Genomic DNA, 26277 nt, shown 5'->3' on the forward strand with positions numbered 1-26277 from the left:
GAAATCCTTGGAAATCTTTAACACTTTTCCTAAATGTATTTCTAATTTTTGTGACTCAGAAGTTCGACTTCTCCAGATCTATCTTGACTTGCTTCATCCACAGGATTGTTGTTGTTAATGTCGTCTTTATTATTATTATTATTATTATTTATTACTGGCCAATACTATAATGCCACATTAAATCAATGCTAAGCCTTTCAAGTCAATATTAGGTACAAGGACATTCCAAAACATAATACCAGCTGCAAATAATATTTTATTTATTACTATACTTTTGTAGAATTCCACAATCACCAACAAAACAAAAAAGTAATTTATGAACAGCACAAATAAATTAACTTACTTTTACGGAAGCGGTTTCCTTGGTTAGGATTTGTGAAAGCAGGTTGGCTTGTTGTCACTACATATGTTGGAACCACCATTGCCATACCAGCAGCATACTGTGGCGTTTGAGGAGTATGAGGTCTTGATGGTGTTGGTGTACTGGGTGACCTCTGCAATAAGAAAATCTTGCAGTTCTATATAACTATGTTGAAACCTACTAGAACTGGAGTTACAGAATGGTATGATATTTTTAGGCAATACCAACTCAAAATAACCATGCAATCATGGCACTCAGTGCAAACGCTGGCAACAGACACAAGAAACTAAATTGCTACAGATATATATTCATTTGTTAACATCCCTGTACTAGTCCAGAATTTATACATTATTCACACTTGAAAGGCATTGTTTTGGGAGAGATTACAGCTACCTTGTTATATGGTAACAACTTGCTATCTTGTCCAACAGGGAGGAATTACATACGTGAGAAGTATTACTGGTCTTTAGCTACATAATATTTTATTTTCAATACGCAAACAGGGTATTTAACACACTGCAAGATTCTTCAAATTTCTGTTCTGGTATTAATTCTGGAGTTACCCCAAAAAAGTACATTTAATGCCGTGATACGTAAAGTTTAATAAATGACTATAAATGTCACAAGAACTGAATAAAGAAATGTTAAGAGTTAAGTATCTATCAACAACATCATTAATATGAAAGGGATAGATCGCTGATCACCTCATGGAGGTGGTGTTGAGTTGCAGACAGGCACAATGGTGAAGCCTGGTAACACACAAGCTCCTAGATCTATCTCTATACCCTGTGAATCACTGAAGTGCATAATAAAGGGTACCTCCCACTGTACAGTTATTAGGGCTTTTTCCCATTCCACACACATGTCAAGAGCAATTCGGACAAAGTCGTTCCTCCAACTGCCAGTTGGGTTCCGGTGCCTGGAGATTGTGGTAAAATATGAGAGAGTTGTGCTTGTGCGTGTGCGCACATTTATGTTTCTATTTCAGAAGCAGAATTTTATTTGTAAGCTTAATATTTTAGCTGTCTTTTCATTGCCTCCTTTATGTGGTAGGCAGCAATCCATCCTTTTCATATTATTGTAACAATATTATGAAAAGGAAAGCTGCTACTCATCATATAGCAAAGATACTGAGTTGCAGATAGGCATAACAAAAAGACTGTCACAAATAAAGTGTTCGGCCAGTACGGTCTTCGTCAAAAATAGATGACAAGACACACACATACACGCTCACGCAAACACAACTCTCACACACGACTGCAGTCTCAGGCAACTGAGGCCACACTGCAAGCAGCAGCACCGATGCATGATGGGACTGGCAAATGAGTGGGGATCAGGAGGAGGCTGGGACAGGAAGAGGAGGGATAGTAGGGTAGAGGTGGCAGACAGTGAGGTGCTGCTGGGGAGCACACAAGAACCAGGTGGAGAGAGGGTAGGGCAGCTACATGCAGTCGGCATGTTAGATGGAGGGCAGCATGGATGTGGGGAGGGAACTAGCAGAAAAGGAGAGAAGTAAAAACACTGGGTATGATGGTGGAATGAGGGCTGTGTAGTACTGGAATGGGAGCAGAGAAGGGGTTGGATGGAGGAGAACAATGACTAACAAATGTTTGGGCCAGGAGGGTTACAGGAATGTAGGATATATTGCAGGGAAAGTTCCCACCTGTGCAATTCAGAAAAGCTGGTGTTGTCAGGAAGGATCCACTTGGCACAGGCTGTAAAGCAGACATTGAAATGAAGGATGTCATGTTTGGCAGCGTGCTCAGCAACAGGGTGGTCCACTTGTTTCTTGGGCACAGTTTGTTGGTGGCCATTCATGCAGACAGACAGCTTGTTGGTTGTCATGCCCACACAGAATGTAGCACAGTGGTTGCAGCTCAGCTTGTATATCACACGAATGGTTTCACAAGTTGCCCTGGCTTTGATGGGATAGATGATGTTTGTGACAAGATTGGAGTACGTGGTGGTGGGAGGATGTATGGGACAGGTCTTGACTCTAGGTCTACTACAGGAGTACGAGCCATGAGGTAAGGGGTTGGGTGCAGAGGTTGTGTAGGGATGGAAGAGTATATTGTGTAGGCCTGATGGATGGCAGAATACCACTGTGGGAAGGGTAGGAAGGAGAGTTGGCTGGACATTTCACATTTCAGGGTATGACGAGAGGTAGGCAAAACCCTCGTGGAGAATGCAACTCAGCTGCTCCAATCCTGGATGGTACTGAGTTACTTAGGGAATGTTCCTCGGTAGATAGATGGTGGGACATTGAAATTTGTTTCTGTACAAGGTTGAGAGAACAATTACGATTTGTGAAGGCTTCAGTGAGACCCTCAGTATATTACGAGGGGGATTGCTCGTCACTGCAGATGTGATTACCACGGGTGGCTAGGCCGCATGGAAGGACATCTTGGTATGGAACAGGGTGGAAGCTGTCTAAGTGGAGGTACTGCTGTTGGTTAGTAGGTTTGATATGGGCAGGACAGACGTACGGATATAGCATTCTTTGAGGTGGAGGTCAACATCTAGGAAGGTGGGTTGTTAGGTTGAGTAGGACCAGGTGAAGCAAATGGGGAGAAGTAGTTGAGGTTCTGTAGGAACGTGAGTGTCCTCGCCCTCGATCCAGATCGCAAAGGTGTCATCAATGAATATGAATCATGTGAGGAGTTTACGATTCTGGGTGTTTAGGAAGGATTCCTGTAGATGGCCCATGAATAGGTTGGCATAAAATCGTGCCATGTGGGTGCCCACAGCCGTACCCTGGATTTGTTTGTAGGTAATGCCTTCTAAGGACAAGTAATTCTGGGTGAGGATATAGTTGGTCATGGCGACTGGGAAGGAGGTTGTTGTCCTGGAATTGATTAGGTGTTGGGAAAAGTAAAGTTCAATAGCAGTAAGGCCATGGGCATTAGGGATGTTAGTCTAATGGGAGATGACATCAATAGTGATGAGCCTGACAGGGATGAGGGTAGAATCCACTTAACTTTCATCAAGGCAGTTCAACATTTCATTCAGTGATGGACATTACACATGACCACACATGCGTGACCATATGAAGAACTTTATCCCACCCTGCAAGATAAGCACTCTTTCACTTTCCCAAATCTCTCAGTTGTGGACAAAAGCTGTTATTGAGACAAGTACACAATTTATAGATGGACTACACTATAATCCGATGGAAATTTTTCAATACAAATCATGAAGGACACAGCAGGCTAATGTGTGATTAAAATAGCTTGTGATTTTTAGCAGCCTAACATCGAGTGAGCAGGTGGGGTGTAGCATTAACACAGACACATACCAGGAATGTATGCCACACAGACTTAACCAATACTCTATAAAATATACAGCTGTTTACAGCGGGTGAACAATGGGGCCAACTATACCGATCCAACAGTTAGTGGCACAAGAGGGAGGATGACTCACTGTGGACATTACAAAAGTAATAGCATCATTTCCCCTCCTGCGAGTTGATACCTCAAAAGTAGCAAGTTACATTAGGCTAATCACATTCTACTACGACAGAATTACATCTGGATGCTTACAATATTACAGATACATGGATCTCAGTGAAAGTATTGAGCGTAGCTGGGGTTCTTATGCTACTGTCTCACCTCCATGAAATGAAAGTAATAATGGTATCCAATCTAATCTAATGCTACAGTTATAAAACTGTTGGAAGATATAAGGACATCTATTGTTATGAGAACACTAACTGCCATACACAAAGATTCAACATCTATATTTCTACTGATTCAGTTTTGAAGTAGTCCAGAATTAGTGCTTTGAGAAACTGGATTTGTTACTGAGAGCTACTCTCTTCCTATGGCCACAGTACTTCATTGGTTCATTGAATACAGATTGTACAAATTCTCTTTCAAGGGGAACTCCAGCTCCTCACACAAGACTGTGTTCTCACTAACAAGTTGCACACAGCAGAAGATTTAATACAATAGAACTGACATTTGCAGTCACTCTTCCCCAGTTCTAATTAAATGATGTTTAGGCTGTAGATAAAAGTAACAATTACTAAAGTTTTCAACTGACTTCAGTTAAGAAAATTATAACATTTCATATCATTGTTAGAGGTTAACCTAGCAGCAAGGTCAAGTGCAATGAAGCACTGTAGTGAAATTTAGTTCAGTGGATTGGTTGGTTGGTTGGTTGGTTATGAGACGGGACCAAACTAGATGGTCATCAGTCCCTCCGACATTGGAATAACTAAAACTGATAAAACCTCACACTATAAGAGGGAACTACAATGACCATAAAATTAAAAACGACTGACCGAGAAGGAAGGAAGAAGGCAGAAGAAGAGAGGGAAAGAAAGTGACGAATGACAGGAGCATGAAGGAAGAAGCACAGGTAGACAAGATACACACTCAGGATAAAACAGACCCCATAAGGAAATGAGTGGGAAGGCAGAGGACGGGGGTGAACCACCAAGCCCAGTCGAAGCCAGTCCAATCAGGGCGAAGGGTGGAGCAAGATGGGGACTGCCATCCCACCCTTAAAGCGATAAAAACCCTCATCACGAAGAAACTGTAAAACAAAATCAGCTGCTGAGGCATTGTCAGCTAACGCCAGGGGTAGCAAGTCAGGAAAGCTAAGAGTCCGTTGTAGGGTGGTTAAGTTGGGAGATTCCAGTAAGAGGTGAACAACAGTCAACATCGATCCACAACAACAGGGAGGTGTGTCCTCACGACGGAGGAGACAACCACGAGTCAGCCAATTATGGCCGATGCGGAACCGGCAAAGGACAACAGAGGCCTTACGAGAGGCCCGTAAGGAAGACTGCCACATAGTTGTAGAATCCTTTATCGACCTGAGCTTGTTCGGCAAAGAAAGAGTGTGCCATTCTGCATTCCAAAGTCCCAAAACCAGACGACATAATAGCCAATTTAGCCAGTCGATCATTGCCAGGGACCCCAACATGGCCTGGGGTCCAAATGAAAACCACTGAGCACCCATGTTGATCAAGGAGAGAAAGGGAGTCCTGGATAGCTATGACCAACAGGTGGCGAGGGAAGCACTGGCCGATAGCTTGCAAACTGCTCAAGAAGTCACAACAGATAGTGAAGGACAGCCCCGAGCAGAAGCGGACACGGTCCAGTGCATGCAAGATGGCTACCAATTTGCAGTAAAAACACTAAAACCATCTGGCAACGAAGTTCTGTAGGTCTCTCATAGGTGTAAGCATAACAGTGCGACCAGCAACCATGGAGCCATTAGTATTAATCACTTCTGAACCCTGGAATGAACTGAGGAGATAGTAGAATTGGTGGTGAAGGGCCTCAGAAGGGGTAGAATCCTCCGAATTGATGGAGAGATCAAGACAGAGCTGTGGCGGAGACACGCACCACGGAGGGGTCTACGTGTGTGAGCCAAGAAAAATGCTGGAGCTCAGAAAAGAGCGACTGAATGTGGGCAGTCATGGTAAGCCCACATCGTGGCCACCACCGTGGGAGGTTGATCTCAGCGTCTGGATAGAGGAAACCAGAATTAGGGTGCATTGGGGTGCAGTAAATGCGGAGAGAGTAAGATATCAGCTGTCGTTGGCGCAAAACTCACAGCGGTGGAATCCCCACCTATGCGAGAAGGCTAATCATGGGGCTAGTCCGGAAGGCACCAGTTGCAAGTTGTACCCCACAATGGTGGATGGGGTCTAATATCTAAATGTTGAAGGTGACGCAGACTCCCATAGCCTAAACGAGACTGGACCAGCGCTTTGTACAATCACAGGAAATAGAGCGGTCTGCACCCCCTGGTGATATTGCATCTAAGAACATTGAGATGTAACCAGCACGTCCTCTTCAGCTGGTGAAGATGAGAGAGCTGTGCCAACTAGGCACTGAAGACCAGGCCCAAGAAGTGATGGGTGTCCATCACCTTGAGGGACTGGCCATTGAGGAACAGGTCCTGACGGGGATGGACTGTATGGCGACGGCAGAAATGTATGACATGACTTGGCTACCGAAAACTGAAAACCATGGGAGTAAGCCCAAGACTGCGCTCAGTAGATTGCCCCCTGTAGACAGCATTCTGCAGCGACCATGATGGAGGAATTGACGTAGGTACAAAAATCGTCAGCATAAAAAGAGGGGGACACTGTCAGCCCAGCAGCCGCCACCAGTCCATTAATGGCTATGAGAAAGGGAGGGACACTCACCACGGAACCCTATTTTCTTGCCGATGCAACTGCTGTAGGAGGAACCAACTTGAACCCAGAAAGAGCGACACAAAAACGTTACAGATAAAAACGGGCAGAGTGCCACGAAGGCCCCATTTGTGAAGGGCGGTGATGATATGGTGGCGCCAGGTGGTGTCGTAGGCTTTATACAGGTCAAAGAAGACTGTAATGAGATGTTGCCGATGGGCGAAAGCTGACCGGATAGCAGACTCCAGGTGGACTAAGTTATCCACTGTAGAGCGGCCACAGTGAAAACCACCTGGAGTTGTTGACAAAAGGTTGCAGGATTTAAGGATCCAAAACAGCCGCAGAATTACCAGGCATTCAAGGAGCTTGCAGAGGGTGTTGGTAAGGCTAATTGGACGGTAGCTGTACAACTGAAGAGGTGGCTTCCCAGGCTTCAACACCAGAATAACAATGCTTTCCTCACTCCACAGACAGTTGAAAAGGGTCAGTATACGACAGTGGCCAGCCACCAATGTTGGAGCATTTGGTTATGTATCCAATCCGGTCCAGGAGCTGTGTCGGGACAAAGGGCGAGGGTGCTGGCAAATTCCCACTCACTAAATGGGGCATTATAAGGCCCCAAGCAGCGAGAAAAGAAAGACAAAAGCAGTCATTCCGAGTGCCCTTACAGGAGGAGGAGGAATGTGGGTGGATACTGAGTCTATGTAGAGGCTTGGGCAAAGTGTTGAGCGAAATGCTCTGCGACAAAGTCCAGATGGGTAAGGACAACACCACACAAAGAAATTCCTGTAATGCCGGTGGGAGGACAATGGCCAAAAATTCGCTCGAGTTTCGCCCAGACTTATAAAGGGGGGTTGTGCAGTCCTATGGCAACCACATATCGTCTCCCAGCAAATCCGTTTCTGAAATTTGATTAGGTAACAGGTCCGGGAGCGGAATCGTTTACAGACCAGCAGGAGAGCAGAGAAGTGTTGAAGAGCACAGCGTGGTCTTTTATGGCTGCAGCAATTTCCTGAGTCTACCAAGGGACCTCCTTTCGATGGGGGATCCTCAAGGAACAAGGGATGGCTGAAACAGCTTCAGAAAGAATGGCGGTAGTCAAAGTCTGTGTAGACTCATGAATACTGCTGTGTGGTAGTACAGGGGGGGATGACAGCAGAGAAGAAGGCACCCCAATCAGCTTTAGAGAAGGCCCACCTGGGAGGGTGGCGGGGCGAGATACACTGAAGGAAGGTCAAAACAATCGGGTAATTATCGCTGTCATATAAGTCATCATGGACACGCCACTGAATGGAGGGAAGAAGGCCAGGACTGCAGATGAAGAGGTCAACGGCAGAGAAAGTGCCGTGTGCCACTCCAAAGCGTGTGGCAGTGCCGGTGTTTAGGAGACAGAGGTCAAGCCCTGCCAGAATAGCTTCAACTGTCCTGCCCAGCGCAGTAGTCGTGTGACTACCCGAAAGAGGGTTGTAGGCTTTAAAGTCCCCTAGAAGCAGGAAGGGAGTTGTTGAAGAAGGGTGGTTAGGGCAAGGGATGTGGGCAGCGTGTCAGGTGGGAGGTAGAGATTACAGATTGTGATTGGAGTGGCCAGATGGACCCTGACAGTAATTGCTTCCAGAGTGGTATGTAGGGGAACTCATTTACTAACAATGTCCTTGCGGACCAAGGTGCAAACACCAATAGAAACCCACAAGGGGCCAACTCGGTTCAGACAAAGTGTGGAACCCACAAAGGGTGGGTGAGTAAGAATTGACAAAATGGGTCTCCAGGAGAAAAATGCAAGCAGCAGAGTAGGAGGAAAGAAGGGGCTGCAACCAGAGGAGGCGATGCATATATCTATTACAATTCCACTGGATGATTCTCAAGCTGGAGTCCAAATGGGAAGTGAACAGACCGGAGCCGGTCATGCCACTGAGTCACCATCCGTCACCGATAAGGATGGGATAATGTTCATATAGGTGGGAACAGACTGTTTGTTCATTGGCTGGAGGAGGGGAAGGCAGCACCTCAGGGGATACCAGATGTGCCCTTGGTCTTGTGTTTTTGCTTCTTCTCTTGTGAAGGAAGAGAAGGGCAGACTGCAGCGAGGTCGGGCACGGAATTATACCTGGCAATCTTGGCGCCCACCAGCTGCGGATTGCGCGGCCGATGTAGAGCTACAGGTCGCCTTTCAGGGGGCTGCTGGGAAGAGGAGTCTCAGGAGGGAGCTCCAGCACCTGCGGCTGCCAAAGAAGAGGAGTGCTTCTCTGACGGGGGAGGGGGAGCAGCACCCGAAGGGGTGGGTGTGGGTACTGATGGGGAGGGGGAAGGGGAGTGGGAGAGAGAGGGTGAGGAGGAAGGTGTAGGGGCGAATGGGATGGGGCTGGGAAGAAGAGGGGGTAGGAGGGGGAATTGACCTTACTCGAGCAAAAGTAGAAGGTTTCATATACACCGGGCATACTGGCGAGCGTGGAGGATGCAGCGCATTACAATTTATGCAAACTGGTGCAGGAGCACAGGCACTCCCCTAATGGAGGGGGCACCCACAGTCTCCGCAGAGGGGATCATGGGGGCAGCGGGAAGACGTGTCCAAGACATGTGTAAGGTTTTACATCACACCAATAGACCATCACCTTGACCTTCTCTGGGAGGGAATGCCCCTCGAAGGCCAGGATAAAGGTGCCTGTATCGGTGCGATTGTTTTTAGACCCTCATTGTACACGGCAGATAAATCTAATTCCTCACCGCTCAAGGTTTGCGCGGAGCTCCTCGAGAGTTTGGAGAAGAAGATCCCGGTGGAAAATAATGCCCTGTGCCGAGTTCAAAGATTGATGGGGTGCGATGGAGACTGGGACGTCACTGAAATGGTCACAAGCACGCAGGGCTTCAGACTGGGCAGCAGAAGATGGCTTTATGAGCAAAGAACCAGACTGCATTTTACTCAAGGATTCCACTTCACCATGCGTATCTTCAATCGTCTACACAAAAAACAAAGGCATGATCATGGCAAAACTTTTGCCATCTGTCCGTGTACAAACCAGGTAGCGAGAGAAAGGTTTCAACCCAAGCTGGCGAGCTTGACCCTCTTCCCGAGAGGGGGAAGGCTGAAGGATAAGAAGGAGGAGTGTCATGTCTTCTATCACTCTTACAGACGGCCACAGAATGGCCAGGATGTTGACGCCTTTGTTGCTTCATGTGCAAGGTGTCCACCCTAGTACCATCCACTCCAACCAGGGGCTCGCCCCATGGGTGCCACCCAGCCACAGCAAGGGCCGTCTGGCACGGCGGCCATTGCAGGATTATGATGCCCAAAAGTGACGACTCATTGGCATATATGAGGCGTTAACAGCTCAGGTACTACCAGTGTGATCCCTGTGTTGTCAGGGGGCTCAGCCAAGTGGGTACTTAACAGCCCCACCACACGGACTGGCTATCGTGCTGGTGACCTAGCAGGAAGGGGGCCAGGGTGCAAGGGGAAAAGGGGAGGGGGGGGGGGGGAGAGGAGCCTGCAACATGGAAACTAGGTTGGGAGTTCATCCCCAAATGGCTCACATGGAATGAAAAACGTTGGAAATGGAGGTCAAACCCCAAGAGGAGCAAAGGAATACATAGACAAAACACATGAATTTTTTGATGCTAATAATATTAAGCATATTGAAAAAGATCCAACCAAATAATTTCAAAATGTTTTTGATGTTTAAAAGTATACAAGTTGTGTGTGATGTTTTGTGGGTGTGACACTCTGCACAAATGGACCATAAGGAAACTTAAAGTCAACAAAATGAAGCAGAATCTCACATATCGACAACATCACATAGGAATAACATAACAAACACAAAAAATGCACTTGAAAATGGGAATCATTTCCTGAAACGCATTGTGCGAAAAATAAAGAAAATCGTGACTGGTAGCAGATGAGTTATTTACAAACAAACTTATTAAATATAATATTCACTGAATAGAAAAACTCTTAGTTATTTTTATATACAAGATAAACAGAATAGTAGTTAAATATTGGACTGACAGTCTTCTCTCAGACTGTACATGAGAGTCTTTGTCCCAGACATATCTTCAATCTGTAAGTGCCACAATTCTGAATCCTGAGATTTTACGGTAACGCTCACATGAATCTACCACCATTAAACAGAGCCATAAAATAAAACAGCTGCGAGTTTCATGATACTGCAATTCTGTTACACTAACTGTTGGCTGGAACCTAACATTATTCTAAAGCGATAATATATCTCTGGCCCAGCCAAAACTCTCAATAATCTCGGGATGCAATATATCTTTTCTGTGTAGCTTCCCATATAAATGGAGTATTTCTGGCAATGAAACAAACACATATAAATCATAAAATAAAACTTTACTTACAGGAGTAAATGGTTTGGCATTGGGATTATACACAAACTCCTTTGCGTTCGGGTTTAGTGTAGACTTCTTGAGGGCATTTGACACCTTGTCAGCACTTTCTCCCTGCTCCTTATGTTCTTCCGTCTGCTGTGGCGGCTGCTGTTGCTGCGGTTGCACTGCAGCTGGCTGCTGCTGCTGTGTGGGCAGTGAAGATGGTGGTTGTTGTTGTTGTTGCTGCTGCTGCTGCTGGGCAGAAGGTGCTGACTGTTGCTGCTGCTGGACGAGAGGCTGCTGCTGTGGCTGTGGTGTCTGAACCTGATGCTGCGGCAATGGTTGGGAAACAGATGATGGTGGAGCAGTAGAATTTTGGTGCTGTTTCCTGTCGGAGCTATCCACTTCAGCCAGTTTGAAGTCTTGTCCAAATTTCTTCAGCTCTGCCAGTTGTTCTTCCCGACCTTCGATAGAAAAAACTAGAAAAACAACTATTCTCTGACTAATTGACTGTTCCACATATTACGCAAAGTTCATTGAAATAAATGTTGCACTACAGCAATGGTCATTAACCTGGTCCCTACCACCCACTTGTGAGCATTCCAACTTTCTTTGAGGATGGTTGGCAGTAGATGGTTGGGGGAGGGGACCAAACAGTGAGGTTATTGGTCCCAAGATCTAAGATGGCATAAACAAGGGAGGAACCACGCAAACAGCACAATAAAGTCAACAGGAAGGGACAATGGGTGTACAAATAGGTAAAAATAAAAGGGCGGCGGGGGGTTTGGGCTTACAGTGAGAGTATGGGTGCCCCAGAAACAGTTAGGTGGTAGAGGTTTTAAAAAGATTTACATCCGTAAACTGAGTATAGCCTCTGGCTTTCCATTCCACGAAAATAAACTACAGCACAGAGAGATATTTAGCTGACATATCTGCACTTCTACAATGTATACAATGATGAACACCGATGCCTAGGAAGAGATGGTTCTCAATCCTTCCATATTTTTTATATTTAAAAATCAGTACTCTGCTTTCTACAAGTCATCATTTTAGTCTCTGTTGCTTGGTCTTAACACAGATTTTGTATCCATACTCTGTCCATAATGACTCAACATTTATATTTAGTTTTTCTTACTTTAAGGTAAAAAGCCACCATCAACCTCTGTCCACAAATCAGCACGAATTTAGAAAGCATCGCTCGTACACCCTCAGCCTGCCTCTTTCTCACACAATATCTTGCAAACCAGGAATGAATGGCAGACAGACAGACTCCACATTCCCAGATTTCCGAAAAGCGTTTGACATGGTGCCCCACTGCAGACTGTTAAAGGTAGAAGCATATAGAATAGTTCCCATTTATTTGGATGGTTCAAAAACTACATAAGCAATAGAACCCAGTACATTGTCCTTGACAGTAAGTGTTCAGAGACAATGGTATCATCAGCAATACCCAAGGGAAGTGTGAAGGATCTATTCTTTTTCTCTTTACATGTAATCAATATGAAAGACAGGAAAGACAGGGTGAGCAGCAGTCTGCTTTCTGCTGATGACGCTGTGGTGTATGGGAAGTTATCGTTTAGTGAATAGGAGGACACACAAGATGACAAAATTTGTAGTTGGTATGATGAATGGCAGCTTGCTCTAAATGTAGAAAAAAGTAAGTTTAACAACAGAAAGTTACACAAAGAAAATACTGTTGTATATAAGCTTTCAGCCAAAGCCTTCTTCTGAGAAGAAAAATACACACACATTCACATATGTATGACAGCATTTTCATACGGCTGGAATGTTTTTTTATTCTCTTAAGAAGGCTCTGGCCGAAAGCTTATGTACACCAGGCTTTTCATTGTGCCTGTCTGCAAGTCAATATGACACGTTTACAGTGAGTAGCAACCCACCCTTCTCATGATATTGTTAAAATGTGTTAGACTAAAAGGCTCATTTTTAGCAGTTGTTGGGGCAGCACCACAACAACTGTTGGAAACAAGGCTTTTAATCTAACCCAACTGTCACACATTATTACATTTTCCATGTCCAATTTGTCACAAAAAAAACTGTAGCATGACTGCTATTCAATTTTAGGAATAATTAATTTTAAAAAAATTAAGTAACAGATGGCTCAACTGATTTGGGAACAAATTTTCTGCATCGATACGAGAAAAAAATTCTATACTTGTGTCAATATGTAAGCATGTAATAATATTTAACAAAGTTTCATTTAATCAAAATATGAGACTCCATAATTTCATTAGCTGCTAACTAAGGTAACTTGTATACAACAGGGAAATGAAATCTTTTATTCAGTAATCTTCAATATTTACCACGTCCAGCTGGAACCTTGCTTCGTGGCAGTGACCCTTGGGATTGATTAGGAGCTGTGGTTGGCAGAGCTGGTTGTGGCAGCTGCTGCTGTTGCTGCGATACAGAAGAGGGGGCTGTCTGCTGATCTGCAATCTGTGGAAAAATATCTCCTTTGCTGATATATTCAAAAGTAATTGTTTTAGACACCAGCCACAAAAAATAACACAAAAAGAAAGATCAACCTGAAGCCAACTGCTGAGCGGCGCATATACAAAAACAACAAGAAATGTCACAAACTTCTGAGCTACCAATTTTCTAAAGCAGCACTAACATACACAACCAGACAATTGCCGAAATCCACCCATTTACAGTGACTATGAAGATGAGTGGTAGTTCCCCTATGCATACAGAGCTTTCAAGTAATTTTGCCTTAATTTATGTTGGTCCTTTTGCACACTACTCCTTCATTCATTATTTCATTCTGAGTGTTGTCAGTCAACATTTTTTACTTATTTCAATATTTTATCATTTCTTTTCCCATTTATTTTGCATTTCTTTCACTTTGACTGCCTTTTATTTCCATCTGCACTCCTGATTTCTCTCAGATTTCTTCAAATGATCAATTTTATTATATTATTAGTACCAAGCAGAGATTTCAAGTTGAGTTCATCATCCATTTTTATTATTATGTAAAACTTTGTTGCCTCTTGTAACTTCCACAATTTAAACAGACTTTCTACCATCAATAACCTTTGTCTTTTTCCCATATTCTACATTTCAGCTTCATCATTTTTTCTAATAATGAAATTTATAATGATGCTGAAAGATGTTAAATATCATCATCTGCAAGCATGTCAGCCCCTGCCATCTTTCCCCATTGCTACTTGCCATACAGCGGAGATGCTGAGTCACTGATAGGAACTACAAAAAGACTGTCAGAAAGTGAGCTTTCAGCCAACAAGACTGGGGGCTCAGCAGCCAGAGACTGTGGTCATGTACATGTGAACTGCCCATGCAATGTGTGTGTGTGTGTGTGTGTGTGTGTGTGTGTGGTGTGTGTGTGTGTGTGTGTGAGGGTGCGCGCAACTCGGCATCTCCACTATATAGTGAGTAGCAATTATCTCCACTTTGGTCTTCACATGATTCTCTCTCTCTCTCTCTCTCTCTCTCTCTCTCTCTCTCTCTCACACACACACACACACACACACACACACACACACACTATAGGTGCCTGGAAGAGGATTCTTAAGCAGAAACACTGGACACTTTTTCCCTCACCGTTATACCAAAGCACATAATGAACATTTTAAGTCTTACATGACGGGTGGAAAAACAATGGACTGGTTTGAGGTGCACTAGGAACTGATTCAGAACCTGTTTTATCACAAATAAAGGAAACAGCACAACATTCAAAGTTACTGTGTAGAACAATAGCTCTGTCAGCTACTGCTTCTGAGTGGGGTTTTTCAATCCAGAGATTGACAAATGTTACTTGAGTGTAATCTTTAGTTTTCTGTCAATACATGAGAGTTTTGGTCAATAAAGGAGCAGGGACTTTTAAGGACAAAAACAGTTAACAAATAGAAACTATGTTCTGAATCCTAGAGAATCAAACTGTAAAATTCTTCCCTTTTAGTTGAGTTTCAGTCATTTTCGCTACAGCGATGATTAGGGTCCTGAAAAATTCATATTTGCAATAAATGCAAATTCTCCATCAAAATGTGAAAAAATGATATTACCTAATAAATGCTATATCAGAGCAAATTATATACAGATGAACTAATTTATTAGAAATATCTTTATTTGCTGCATATACATATTGAATATGTTATTTTTGTATACTGGTATTGCTGATCATCTGACACAGCACAATTTGGAAAGATAATGTACACAAGAATGTGTGTGAAAAATAAAAAGTGTACAAACACAGTGACACATCTATGCACTTTATGCTCCAGTACCACAATAACTGTGTACAGTAGTATGGTTTCTTATAAGATACACAAAACGTAATGCAACATGTGACACTGTTGTTTGACCCAGCATCTTAGAACAATGAAAACACACCTATGTCTGATAGCTAAAGTTGATGAATTGTGGTAATGCCGAAACTTTAATGAGGCAGTTCTCCAGAGATTGGGCCTGAACCACCTCGTTTATGACACTGCCAGGTTCAGCAAGGAATTGTGTGGCAGCTGTTACCGAACAGCTTATGTTGTATGTTGCACATTATCTTGCATTCTTATTTTGAAATAAATGAAGACGCTAATTCTAGTTCATCACAGAGTTTGATTGTGACACACACAACACCAGAAGGGATTGGCAATCGAAATGACCATGTGTTAGTTCTACTTCCATAGAAAACCTGCAAGCTGGTATATGCTGGCTGCCCTATGAGAGAGAGACTGGCCTCCTCTCCCCTCTGGTAGTATAATTCTAATTTGTTTACACTTTTGGCCAACGAAAGGTTTATAGTGTCTGCATTCTGCTCTATGACAACTACAAAACAAAACCTGTCAACATACTTCGATCATGCCAAAAGTCTCTAACATGCAAACAGTTATTTTCTGCTCCACTCCTACACTAAATACCTAGTTGGTTCTAACGGCAGATTTATTAAGTATGGGTCGGACAGCTATGAATGCCCAGGAAAAGTTGAAATCAATATTCCGCTGATTTTGTAATCATCATACTGGGTGGGAAAAGAAAAACAAATGTTGAGAGACATCCTAATCAGAGAAGCGCTCTGTTCACTGGCTGGAAAATTCCGCTGCGTCTGAATTACAACAACCATTTGTTTTAAATTTAAATATAGCCAAAAGGGAAAAACAGGTCCTCAGCAATGATGGAACTTGTATTCAATGAATTGTTTGTACTACTTTGGAAACAAATTTTATTACTTCCTAAGAGACTTACAGGAAAGATGATGTATGGTGTTGTTGTTGTGGTCTGCAGTCCTGAGCAAGGTTTGATGCAGCTCTCCATGCTACTCTATCCTGCGCAAGCTTCTTCATCTCCCAGTACCTACTGCAGCCAACATCCTTCTGCAGCCAACATCCTTTTGAATCTGCTTAATGTATTCATCTCTTGGTCTCCCTCTACGATTTTTACCCTCCACGCTGCCCTCCAGTACTAAATTGGTGATCCCTTGATGTCTCAGAACATGTCCTACCAACCGATCCCTTCTTCTAGTCAAGTTGTGCCACAAACTCCTCTTCTCCCCAATTCTATTCAATACCTCATCATTAGTTATGTGATTTACCCATCTAACCTTCAGCATTCTTCTGTAGCACCACATTTCGAAAGCTTCTATTCTCTTCTTGTCCAAACTATTTATCGTCCATGTTTCACTCCATACATGGCTACACTCCATACAAATACTTTCAGAAACGACTTCCTGACACTTAAATCTATACTCGATGTTAACAAATTTCTCTTCTTCAGAAACGCTTTCCTTGCCATTGTCAGTCTACATTTTATATCCTCTCTACTTCGACCATCATCAGTTATTTTGCTCCCCATATAGCAAAACTCCTTTACTACTTTAAGTGTCTCATTTATCAATCTAATTCCCTCAGCATCACCTGACTTCATTCGACTACATTCCATCATCCTCGTTTTGCTTTTGTTGATGTTCATCTTATACCCTCCTTTCAAGACACTGTCCATTCCGTTCAACTGCTCTTCCAAGTCCTTTGCTGTCTCTGACACAATTACAATGTCATCGGCGAACCTCAAAGTTTTTATTTCTTCTCCCTGGATTTTAATACCTACTCCGAACTTTTCTTTTGTTTCCTTTACTGCTTGCTCACTATACAGATTGAATAGCATTGGGGAGAAGCTACAACCCTGTCTCACTCCCTTCCCAACCACTGCTTTCCTTTCATGTCCCTCGACTCTTATAACTGCCATCTGATTTCTGTACAAATTGTAAATAGCCTTTCACTCCCTGTATTTTACCCCTACCACCTTCAGAATTTGAAAGAGAGTACTCCAGTCAACATTGTCAAAAGCTTTCTCTAAGTCTACGAATGCTAGAAACGTAGGTTTGCCTTTCCTTAATCTTTCTTCTAAAATAAGTCGTAGTGTCAGTATTGCCTCTAGTGCTCCAACATTTCTTCAGAATCCAAACTCATCGTCCCCAAGGTCGGCTTCTACCAGTTTTTCCATTCGTCTGTAAAGAATTCGTGTTAGTATTTTGCAGCTGTGATTTATTAAACTGATAGTTCGGTAATTTTCACATCTGTCAACACCTGCTTTCTTTGGGATTGGAATTTTTATATTCTTCTTGAAGTCTGAGGGTATTTCACCTGTCTCATACATCTTGCTCACCAGATGGTAGAGTTTTGTCAGGACTGGCTCTCCCAAGGGCGTCAGTAGTTCTAATGGAATGTTGTCTACTCCCGGGGCCTTGTTTTGACTCGGTTCTTTCAGTGCTCTGTCAAACTCTTCTCGCAGTATCGTATCTCTCATTTCATCTTCATCTACCTCATCTTCCATTTCCATAATATTGTCCTCAAGAACATCGTCCCTGTATAAACCCTCTATATACTCCTTCCACCTTTCTGCTTTCCCTTCTTTGCTTAGAACTGGGTTTCCATCTGAGCTCTTGATATTCATGCAAGTGGTTCCCTCTCTCCAAAGGTCTCTTTAATTTCCCTATAGGCAGTATCTATCCTACCCCTCGTGAGATAATCCTCTATATCCTTACATTTGTCCTCTAGCCATCCCTGCTTAGCCATTTTGCACTTCCTGTTGATCTCATTTTGTTACATTTGTATTCCTTTTTGCCTGCTTCACTTACCGCATTTTTGTATTTTCTCCTTTCATCAATTAAATTCAGCATCTCTTCTGTTACCCAAGGATTTCTACTAGCCCTCGTCTTTTTACCTACTCGATCCTCTGCTGCCTTCACTATTTCATTCCTCAAAGTTACCCATTCTTCTTCTACTGTATTTCTTTCCCCCATTCTTGTCAATTGTTCCCTAACACTCTCCCTGAAACTCTGTACAACCCCTGGTTCTGTCAGTTTATCCAGGTCCCATCTCCTCAATTTCCCACTTTTTTGCAGTTTCTTCAGTTTTAATCTACAGTTCATAACCAATAGATTGTGGTCAGAGTCCACATGTGCCCCCGGAAATGTCTTAAAATTTAGAACCTGGTTCCAAAATCTCTGTCTTACCAGTATATGATATATCTGACACCTTCCAGTATCTCAGGCTTCTTCCATGTATACAACCTCCTTTTATGATTCTTGAACCAAGTGTTAGCTATGATTAAGTTATGCTCTGTGCAAAATTCTACCAGGCAGCTTCCTCTTTCATTTCTTCCCCTCAATCCATATTCACCTACTACATTTCCTTCTCTCCCTTTCCCTATTCTTTAATTCCAGTCACCCATGACTATTAAATTTTCGTCTCCCTTCACTACCTGAATAATTTCTTTTATCTCATCATACATTTCATCAATTTCTTCATCATCTGCAGAGCTAGTTGGCATATGAACTTGTACTACTGTAGTAGGTTTGGGCTTTGTGTCTATCTTGGCCACAATAATGCGTTTACTATGCTGTTTGTAGTAGCTTACCCGCACTCCTATTTTTTTATTCATTATTAAACCTACTCCTGCATTACCCCTATTAGATTTTGTATTTATAACCCTGCATTCACCTGACCAAAAGTCTTGTTCCTCCTGCCACCGACCTTCACTAATTCCCACTATATCTAACTTTAACCTATCCATTTCCCTTTTTAAATTTTCTAACCTACCTGCCCGATTAAGAGATCTGACATTCCACGCTCCGACCTGTAGAATGCCAGTTTTCTCTCTCCTGATAACGACATCCTCTTGAGTAGTCCCCGCCCGGAGATCCGAATGGGAGACTATTTTACCTCCGGAATATTTTACCCAAGAGGATACCATCATCATTTAATCATACAGTAAAGCTGCATGCCCTCAAGAAAAATTACGGCTATAGTTTCCCCTTGCTTTCAGCCATTTGCAGTACCAAAACAGCAAGGCCGTTTTGGTTAATGTTACAAGGCCAGATCAGTCAATCATCCAGACTGTTGCCCCTGCAACTACTCAAAAGGCTGCTGCCCCTCTTCAGGAACCACAAGTTTGTCTGGCCTCTCAACAGATACCCCTCCGTCTTGGTTGCACCTACGGTACAGATATCTGTATCGCTGAGGCATGCAAGCCTCCCCACCAACGGCAAGGTCATGGTTCTTGGGGGAGGGGGGGGGGGTGATGTATGGTATCAACTCCAACTCCTAAGCTGACCACAGAAGGGAACCTGGCCACATGTTGTTGTTGTTGATTGCCACGCACATCAACGAGAAGGGGGCATCCTAATCACAAAAAGCATGAGAATGTAGTTTAAAAGATTCAATAATCAACAAATTTAAAATATTTAAATATTCGCCACTTTATGGACTTTACTGAAGTAGAGGATATTAAGCCAATTTTTATATTTATTTAGCAGGCAACACAGTATGCTAAAACAGTATAAAGAAAGCCTGAAAACATTTTAGTGTATGTTTTTTTGTTTGTATATTTTAGGTTAAGTACTGTATCCACAGTTGGTAGGGCCTAGACCGAGACTTATCAATGGCTTTACTAGGCAGTGTGCTATCAATTGCACTATCACCTTGCTATATTCTTTCTGTGAAATTGTACTGTGTACGTAGTTTTCATTGTTACTGATGCCTTTTTCTAGACCAAGCTAGCCAGGAGTTTTTGTTATGGAAGTAACCAAGCAAAATCTATTCAGCGATCAGCTTCACACACAGCTTGAGCCCATTTCTACTTGATCTTGCTTCTTCCCTTTGTCTTTCGGTGTAATTCCAGCACCATACTGTAATGGCATTGTACAATACAAGATAGGGCTGAGTAAGGAAGTTTTACGGGAATCATCAAATCCACCAAAGTTACAATTTTCAGCTTATTCACCTACTTTGTGGCACACTTCAGCAACACAGCCAGCAAAAAAAGGCACTTGTTCATGGCGAACTCAATGGATATTATGTAACACCCAAGCAGATGGGCATAATATTCATGCAAATCATGACTTCGATGCCAGAAATAAAATAGCAAAGTATCAGATTTTGCTAAAGCATATGGTTTCAACATTTGGAATCCATTTTCCAAGAAACCTTTCTCCCTATCATACAAAAGTAGAAGCCATAAAAACCAGACTGATCACATATTACTGTAGAAAGATGACTTTCAAATTGTTACTAGAAGGCCATGTCTCACATCACAAACTGCTAGTTGCCAACTTTAAAATCAGAGGTTACAAGAGAAAATAGGGCACAATGCATGCTTCGAAAACTTAAGCTTCATGAGAATAAAAAGTTCGGAGATGAAGTTGCATTTCTGTTAATCAGCCTCGCTGTCAGTCAGCACTGTATGCGTCAAATATTGTTGCAGTGAAGACTATGCTTTATGTTACAATATTTGGTTGCAAACAAACAAAAAACACTTCCGATTGGTGCTGTGGTGACACGAACATCAGGCACGAACAGACCAGAGCCCGCAGCAACTCAAACTCGTGAGCCACATCACCAGAGGGTGGCAACAGGGGTTGGATCTGCATACAGACGTGTACGCAGCTACAACTTGTGTACACAGGCCAAACTATCTCCTATTGCTGCAGAAATCAACTGCAGCCAATCACACATTGGGAATCACTCTGCGAGGCAATTATTTAGGCTTGCGCACTGGCTCCAGAGGCCACTTCCAGTGCAATGAGCAGCTCTGGAGAGATTTCATGACGACATCACTCAACATGAATGTCTCTCCACTCTGCACATCACCAAGGAATTAGACTTTGTCAATGTAATGGTGTATTGCTGGGAGGCCTTGATATACTCTCTGCTTCTTCACCGCTTTGACAGTGTCGGACTTGGTGCTGGTAATATTTGTCCAAACAGTTTCTTTGGTTCTCTCATTGGGACTTTAGTGAAATACGACCCCACAAAATTCCAAATGTTGTGACTGCTTTACAACTTTTGGACTTTAATGTCAGCCTAGGACTCCACACTAACTTCTGGTTCCTATTTCAAAACTTAAGTTTGTTCAAGTAATCGAGAAACTTTATGTTATACTTCAGATTCTGACCAAATTAAACTTATGAACTTTGACTTTGTGGAACTCTTTTTATTGTCAGTCGCTCACTGCAAGAAGACTCGAGTTTGTTTCTTTGGAAGTTACTGATTGTGTTATATAGATTCATTGGCATTACCTGTGTGACATACACTTTGTTTGCAATAAAATTTTTAATGGTGTGTGTGATATATTTTAGTGTGACATTTCCGTTGGGACAGGACACATCAATTGGAAAGATCAGAGACATGAAAATATTCATGCCAAACAAACAATGGAACCAATTTACAAAGTGCTTACGGCCACGAGAACTATAAAACAGCTCAAACAAAATAAGAAGACAGTACTGTTACGACAAATGTACAACACTTTTAAAGAAACTTATGTTTAGTTAGAAACAAAGATTAGTGAAAGTCTGTACACCAACTTACACAAATGCCAGCACAAACACGTCCAATGACTATAAGACAATGATGATAAGAAGAAGGATGAGGAGGAGGAGGAGGAGGGAGGGAGGGAGGAGGAGGGAGGGAGGGAGGGAGGGAGGGAGGGAGGGAGGGAGGGAGGGAGGGAGGGAGGGAGGGAGGGAGGGAGGGAGGGAGGGGGGTGGGGGAGAAGAAGATTCTGTGATCACAAGCCAACAACTGTCACACTACCAGAACTACAATTATGGCATAAAGAAGGAATGATCAGAATAATGTCAACATTTGTACCACACACACACACACACACACACACACACACACACCACTACAAGAAAGTCTCAGCTTAATATAGCTACACCGCTAAAAAGATAGTGACATTACTCTAAACTGCAGTAAGATAATCTTCCATAAGCTTTTCTTTTGGCCTTAATGTTCAGTCAGTGATCAAGCACACAGCCAAGTTATCATTAATCCTTTTTTCAACAACTCAACTGAAAACCTCCAGCCACTGCAATAGAACTTAATGACAAACTTCCAAATCAAATGTGTGTTTAAAGTGTTAATGGTAAAATCTTAAGTGATTGCTACCAACTCCACAGACTTCAGCACATCAACTTCCAATAGACTGCAAGTTTCCAGCCAATACCAAGCCCAGCGTGTGCTGACAAAAGAAGAGCATTACAACTATGGCTTTGGAGTCAACAATTTTGTAGATAAATTAACTGCTGCTGGGTATGTTTGCCATTTCTTTGTAGACACAAACTGCCCCACCATACATCATCCCTAACACTCATCTGTTGGCATTCCTAAGGGTGTATAGCAATCCAGCTGTTGAGAGATTACATGTATTGTAACATGAAGCACTAGCAGTACATGATAAAATTCAGTCTACATTTATCAGATTCACAAGCAGTCTTTGGCATTCAATGTCAATTTAACATGACTCACATCTGGATGTGTCTCAGGTATTTTAAGACAATCTGCATTGCCGCATTGCTTCAGATTCCATGTTAAGTAGGGGTTGATTACAAGTAACTGTGCCAAAGGCCTTGCTGCAGTGGTAATGCTGATTCCCATCAGATCACCAAAGTTAACTGATGTCGGCATTGGCTAGCACTGGGATGGGCCACTGTCCAGGTCTGCCGAATGTAGCTGGCAAGCGGGGTGCATTCAGGCCTCATATGGCCAATTGAGGAGCTACTTGATTCAGAAGTAGTGTTTCCGGTCATGAAAACTGACAATGGCCAGGAGAGTGGTGCGCTGACCACATACCCTTCCATATCAGCATCTAATCTATTGACACCTGTCAGCTGTGGATGACACAGCAGTCAGTCGGTGCTGCTGGGCCCTCTGAAGCCTGTTCAGACGGAGAGGGTAAATTACTGTTTTGAGTCTTCACAAATTAAACAAGGCCATGAAATCTTTACTGGGCCATATCTATTATGGTACATGACTCTTGGTCTGTGTTTCTTTAAGCTTTTCTGGCCTTGCCGCAGTGGTAACACCGGTTCCCGTCAGATCACTGAAGTTAAGCACCGTCAGGCTGGGCTAGCACTTGGATGGGTGACCATCCCCGTCTGCCAAGCACTGTTGGAAAGCGGGATGCACTCAGCCCTTGTGAGGCAAGAAGTAGCGGCTCTGGTCTCATAAATTGACATATGACCAGGAGAGCAGTGTGCTTGACCACATGCCCCTCCAACTCTGCATCCAGTGACGCCTGCGGGCTGAGGATGACACAGAGGCAGGTCAGTACCGAGGCCTTCCAAGGCCTGTTCGGACGGAGTTATTTATTTCTTGGGAGTGCATCCAGGATATTATTAATTATTGTACCAATATTTCAGCTGTTTTACTCTCAGAGGTGTAAAGTCTTATCTATGACTAACGTTCATTGCCAACAGTGTTATCTATGATGCATGCTAGTTTGCTCCACAGTATAAAGTGCTTTAATAAAACTTGAAAGTGCTCACCTTGAGAATCGTTGAAAGGTTGTCAAATGGAATATCGTTACAAGAGTTAATAATAATCTGGACACTTGCCTGAAAAATAATGGTAGCTCTTTGGTTGGTTCTCATTTTACATTTCTACTCTGCAAGTAACAGGAATAATACAGACGAGTTTCATGGAATTTTATCAATAGAGACTGAGTGCTTCCAACACCAACCACTATGCTGCACAAGCAGAATGACTCATAAGTCTCTGACAGTTTGTAAGTGCCAAACAAGTTATCAGCCTGGCAGCAAATACATGAGAAACAAACAAAATACCTCGAGACGTGAAAGAGTACAGAAGCTCTTACCTTCTTCAGTTCATACTAGCTTTTGAAAATATCTATAGTAGGAGAGTGATTTAGTTGAGATGGGTAACTTTCAGCATTACTTGACAGTTTAACTACAAGGGAAATTATGTCTTCATTATAATGAAACTTTTTGACACAGCAGTGTAACTGAACAACATTCATTCTTCAAATAGATCATTGAGATTATACACAAACCACAACACAATAATAACTGGATATTATCAGCACAAGTAACCTATCAAAGATAATTCTGTCTCCAATCATTTTGGCCACTGTACAGAACTCTCCTCATCTAAAGTTATAAATTATTTCTCCTTTCACTACCTGTTCTACTTCTGTTACCCACTTCTGCTCTCTTGGCTGGAAAAACAAAAATATCTGGACAAAATCCTGAACCCAAAGAATAAAGAAATAGTGATCAACATAGCAGCCAAGAAAGTGTGTGTGTGTGTGTGTGTGTGTGTGTGTGTGTGTGTGTGTGTGTGTGTGTCAAACACACACTTATCAAACTAAGAGCAAAATCTTGAAACTGTAATATTTCTTATCAGTTTAGTGCACATGCATGCTACCCCATCATCTAAGGTAAAAATTATCTTCCCAGATTTTTGATACGTAGTACTTTATAATAAGTAAAAGGCATATACAGATGTTCAAGTAACACTACACTAAAATTAATTTTGTAGAATCGAGAAATGGCACAAGAGTTGCTGAATCAACAATATTTTATTACACGGCTGTTTTCAGAACAAAGGTCAATCATCTGAAATAAAAATATCAAATTGCTTATCCTCACCCCCACTGCTGTCATGGAACGAAAATTCTGTATCAGCAGAGTAAAAAGGAGATACAAATTCCACAAAAGCCATTTCCTCATGTGCCAAATCATAGCTAGTAAGTATTTACTATTGCACAGTTTTCCTGTCAAGTGTTCCCAGTCAGGTGATACGAGGGGAATAGTTTTTATGGAATTTATGTCCCCATTTTATTCCATTGACACAGAACTTCTGTTCCATGACAACAGTGGGGGGTGAGGATGACCTCATATGGTTAAGTGATATTTTTTAAACCACATGATGGAACTTTAAGTGTTCTGAAATTATGTATGCAATAAAATATTGTTGATTCAGCAGCTGCTGTGCAGTTTCTTCATTTTACAAAATGGACTTTTGTAGTTGCAGCTGCCCCATAAGATGCCCCCTTTGTACTAAAATCAATGGTACACAATATATAATAGTGTCTGTAAAACACACACACACACACACACACACACACACACACAGGCAGTCTTCTTTCTCAGCCCCTCTCCCTCTGAATACTAGCTGATATCAAGAAAACAAAATCCAAAACCAATTTGTGTTCCCTGTTAACTTGGCACAATTTCTACTATTAAATTTCCTTGAATCTATAGAATGCTTAATAGCTTTCACATTCTACTTTCATGAAACATTTAAATAATAAAGCAAAATAACAGTAATCTTAAAGTATATAATTAAAACACTGATCAACCAAAACCCTATGAGCATCATCTTAATAATGTACTAGCTCAACTTTGGAGTGCAATACAGCAGCATTATTGCATGGTTTGAATTCACAAGTCCTTGATAGATTTCTGAAGCTATGTAGCATCAGATGTCTCCGCACAGATCACACTATTCCTATAAATTACAGGTTGCTGGTTTGTCGATGTGGAGCTGGCATCCAATAGCATCCCAAGTGTGCTCCATCAGTTTGAGATCAGGTAAATTTGGTGACCAAGACATCAACACTAGTTCACTATCATGCTCTTCAAACCACTATAGCATGATTCTGGTCTTGTGACACAAACCGTTTTCCAACAATCACTATCAGGGAAGACATCAAGCATTTAGGGATGCAGCTGGTTCACAATAATGTTTATGCAGTCCACAGCTGCCTCAAAGGAATCAACTACCACCACATAATGCAGCCCACATCGGCTTGCACCTGTGGCACAGTGTACACGTTGAGCAGTCTGTCACCTGGGTGATCGCAAATCTGAATGGGACTGTCGACACCGTGTTACCAACAAAGTTAAATGATTCAACCAGGTGACATTTCCATCGATTCACGGTCCAATCTCAATGATCCTGTGCCCACTCCAATTTTAACTGACAATGGTGTGTCAATATGGGAACAAATATGGGTTATCTGCTGCTGAGCTCCAAGGTCAACAATGTGTGCTGAACAATGTGCCCTGAAACACCTGTGGTTGCACCAGCATGATACTCTTGTTATCTGTCACAGACTGCTGCCTGTCTTACTTTACAGACTGGACAAGCCTCTGACCTCCATTTCTGTG

General features: G+C 42.6%; 1 protein-coding gene across 1 annotated transcript in view; it reads right to left on the reverse strand.

Moving 5' to 3' along the window:
• The window catches only part of LOC124711848 (ataxin-2-like), a 141373-nt gene that overhangs the window by 56407 nt on the left and 58689 nt on the right, over nt 1–26277 (reverse strand). The window contains exons 8-10 of the mRNA XM_047242074.1: nt 13154–13286; nt 10863–11296; nt 344–494 (exon numbers count right to left, since the gene is read on the reverse strand). Coding sequence (XP_047098030.1) covers nt 344–494; nt 10863–11296; nt 13154–13286 — 718 coding nt within the window. The remainder of the gene's footprint in view (nt 1–343; nt 495–10862; nt 11297–13153; nt 13287–26277) is intronic.

The sequence above is a fragment of the Schistocerca piceifrons genome, chromosome 8 (genome assembly GCF_021461385.2).
Source record: "Schistocerca piceifrons isolate TAMUIC-IGC-003096 chromosome 8, iqSchPice1.1, whole genome shotgun sequence".
Lineage (NCBI taxonomy): Eukaryota > Metazoa > Arthropoda > Insecta > Orthoptera > Acrididae > Schistocerca > Schistocerca piceifrons.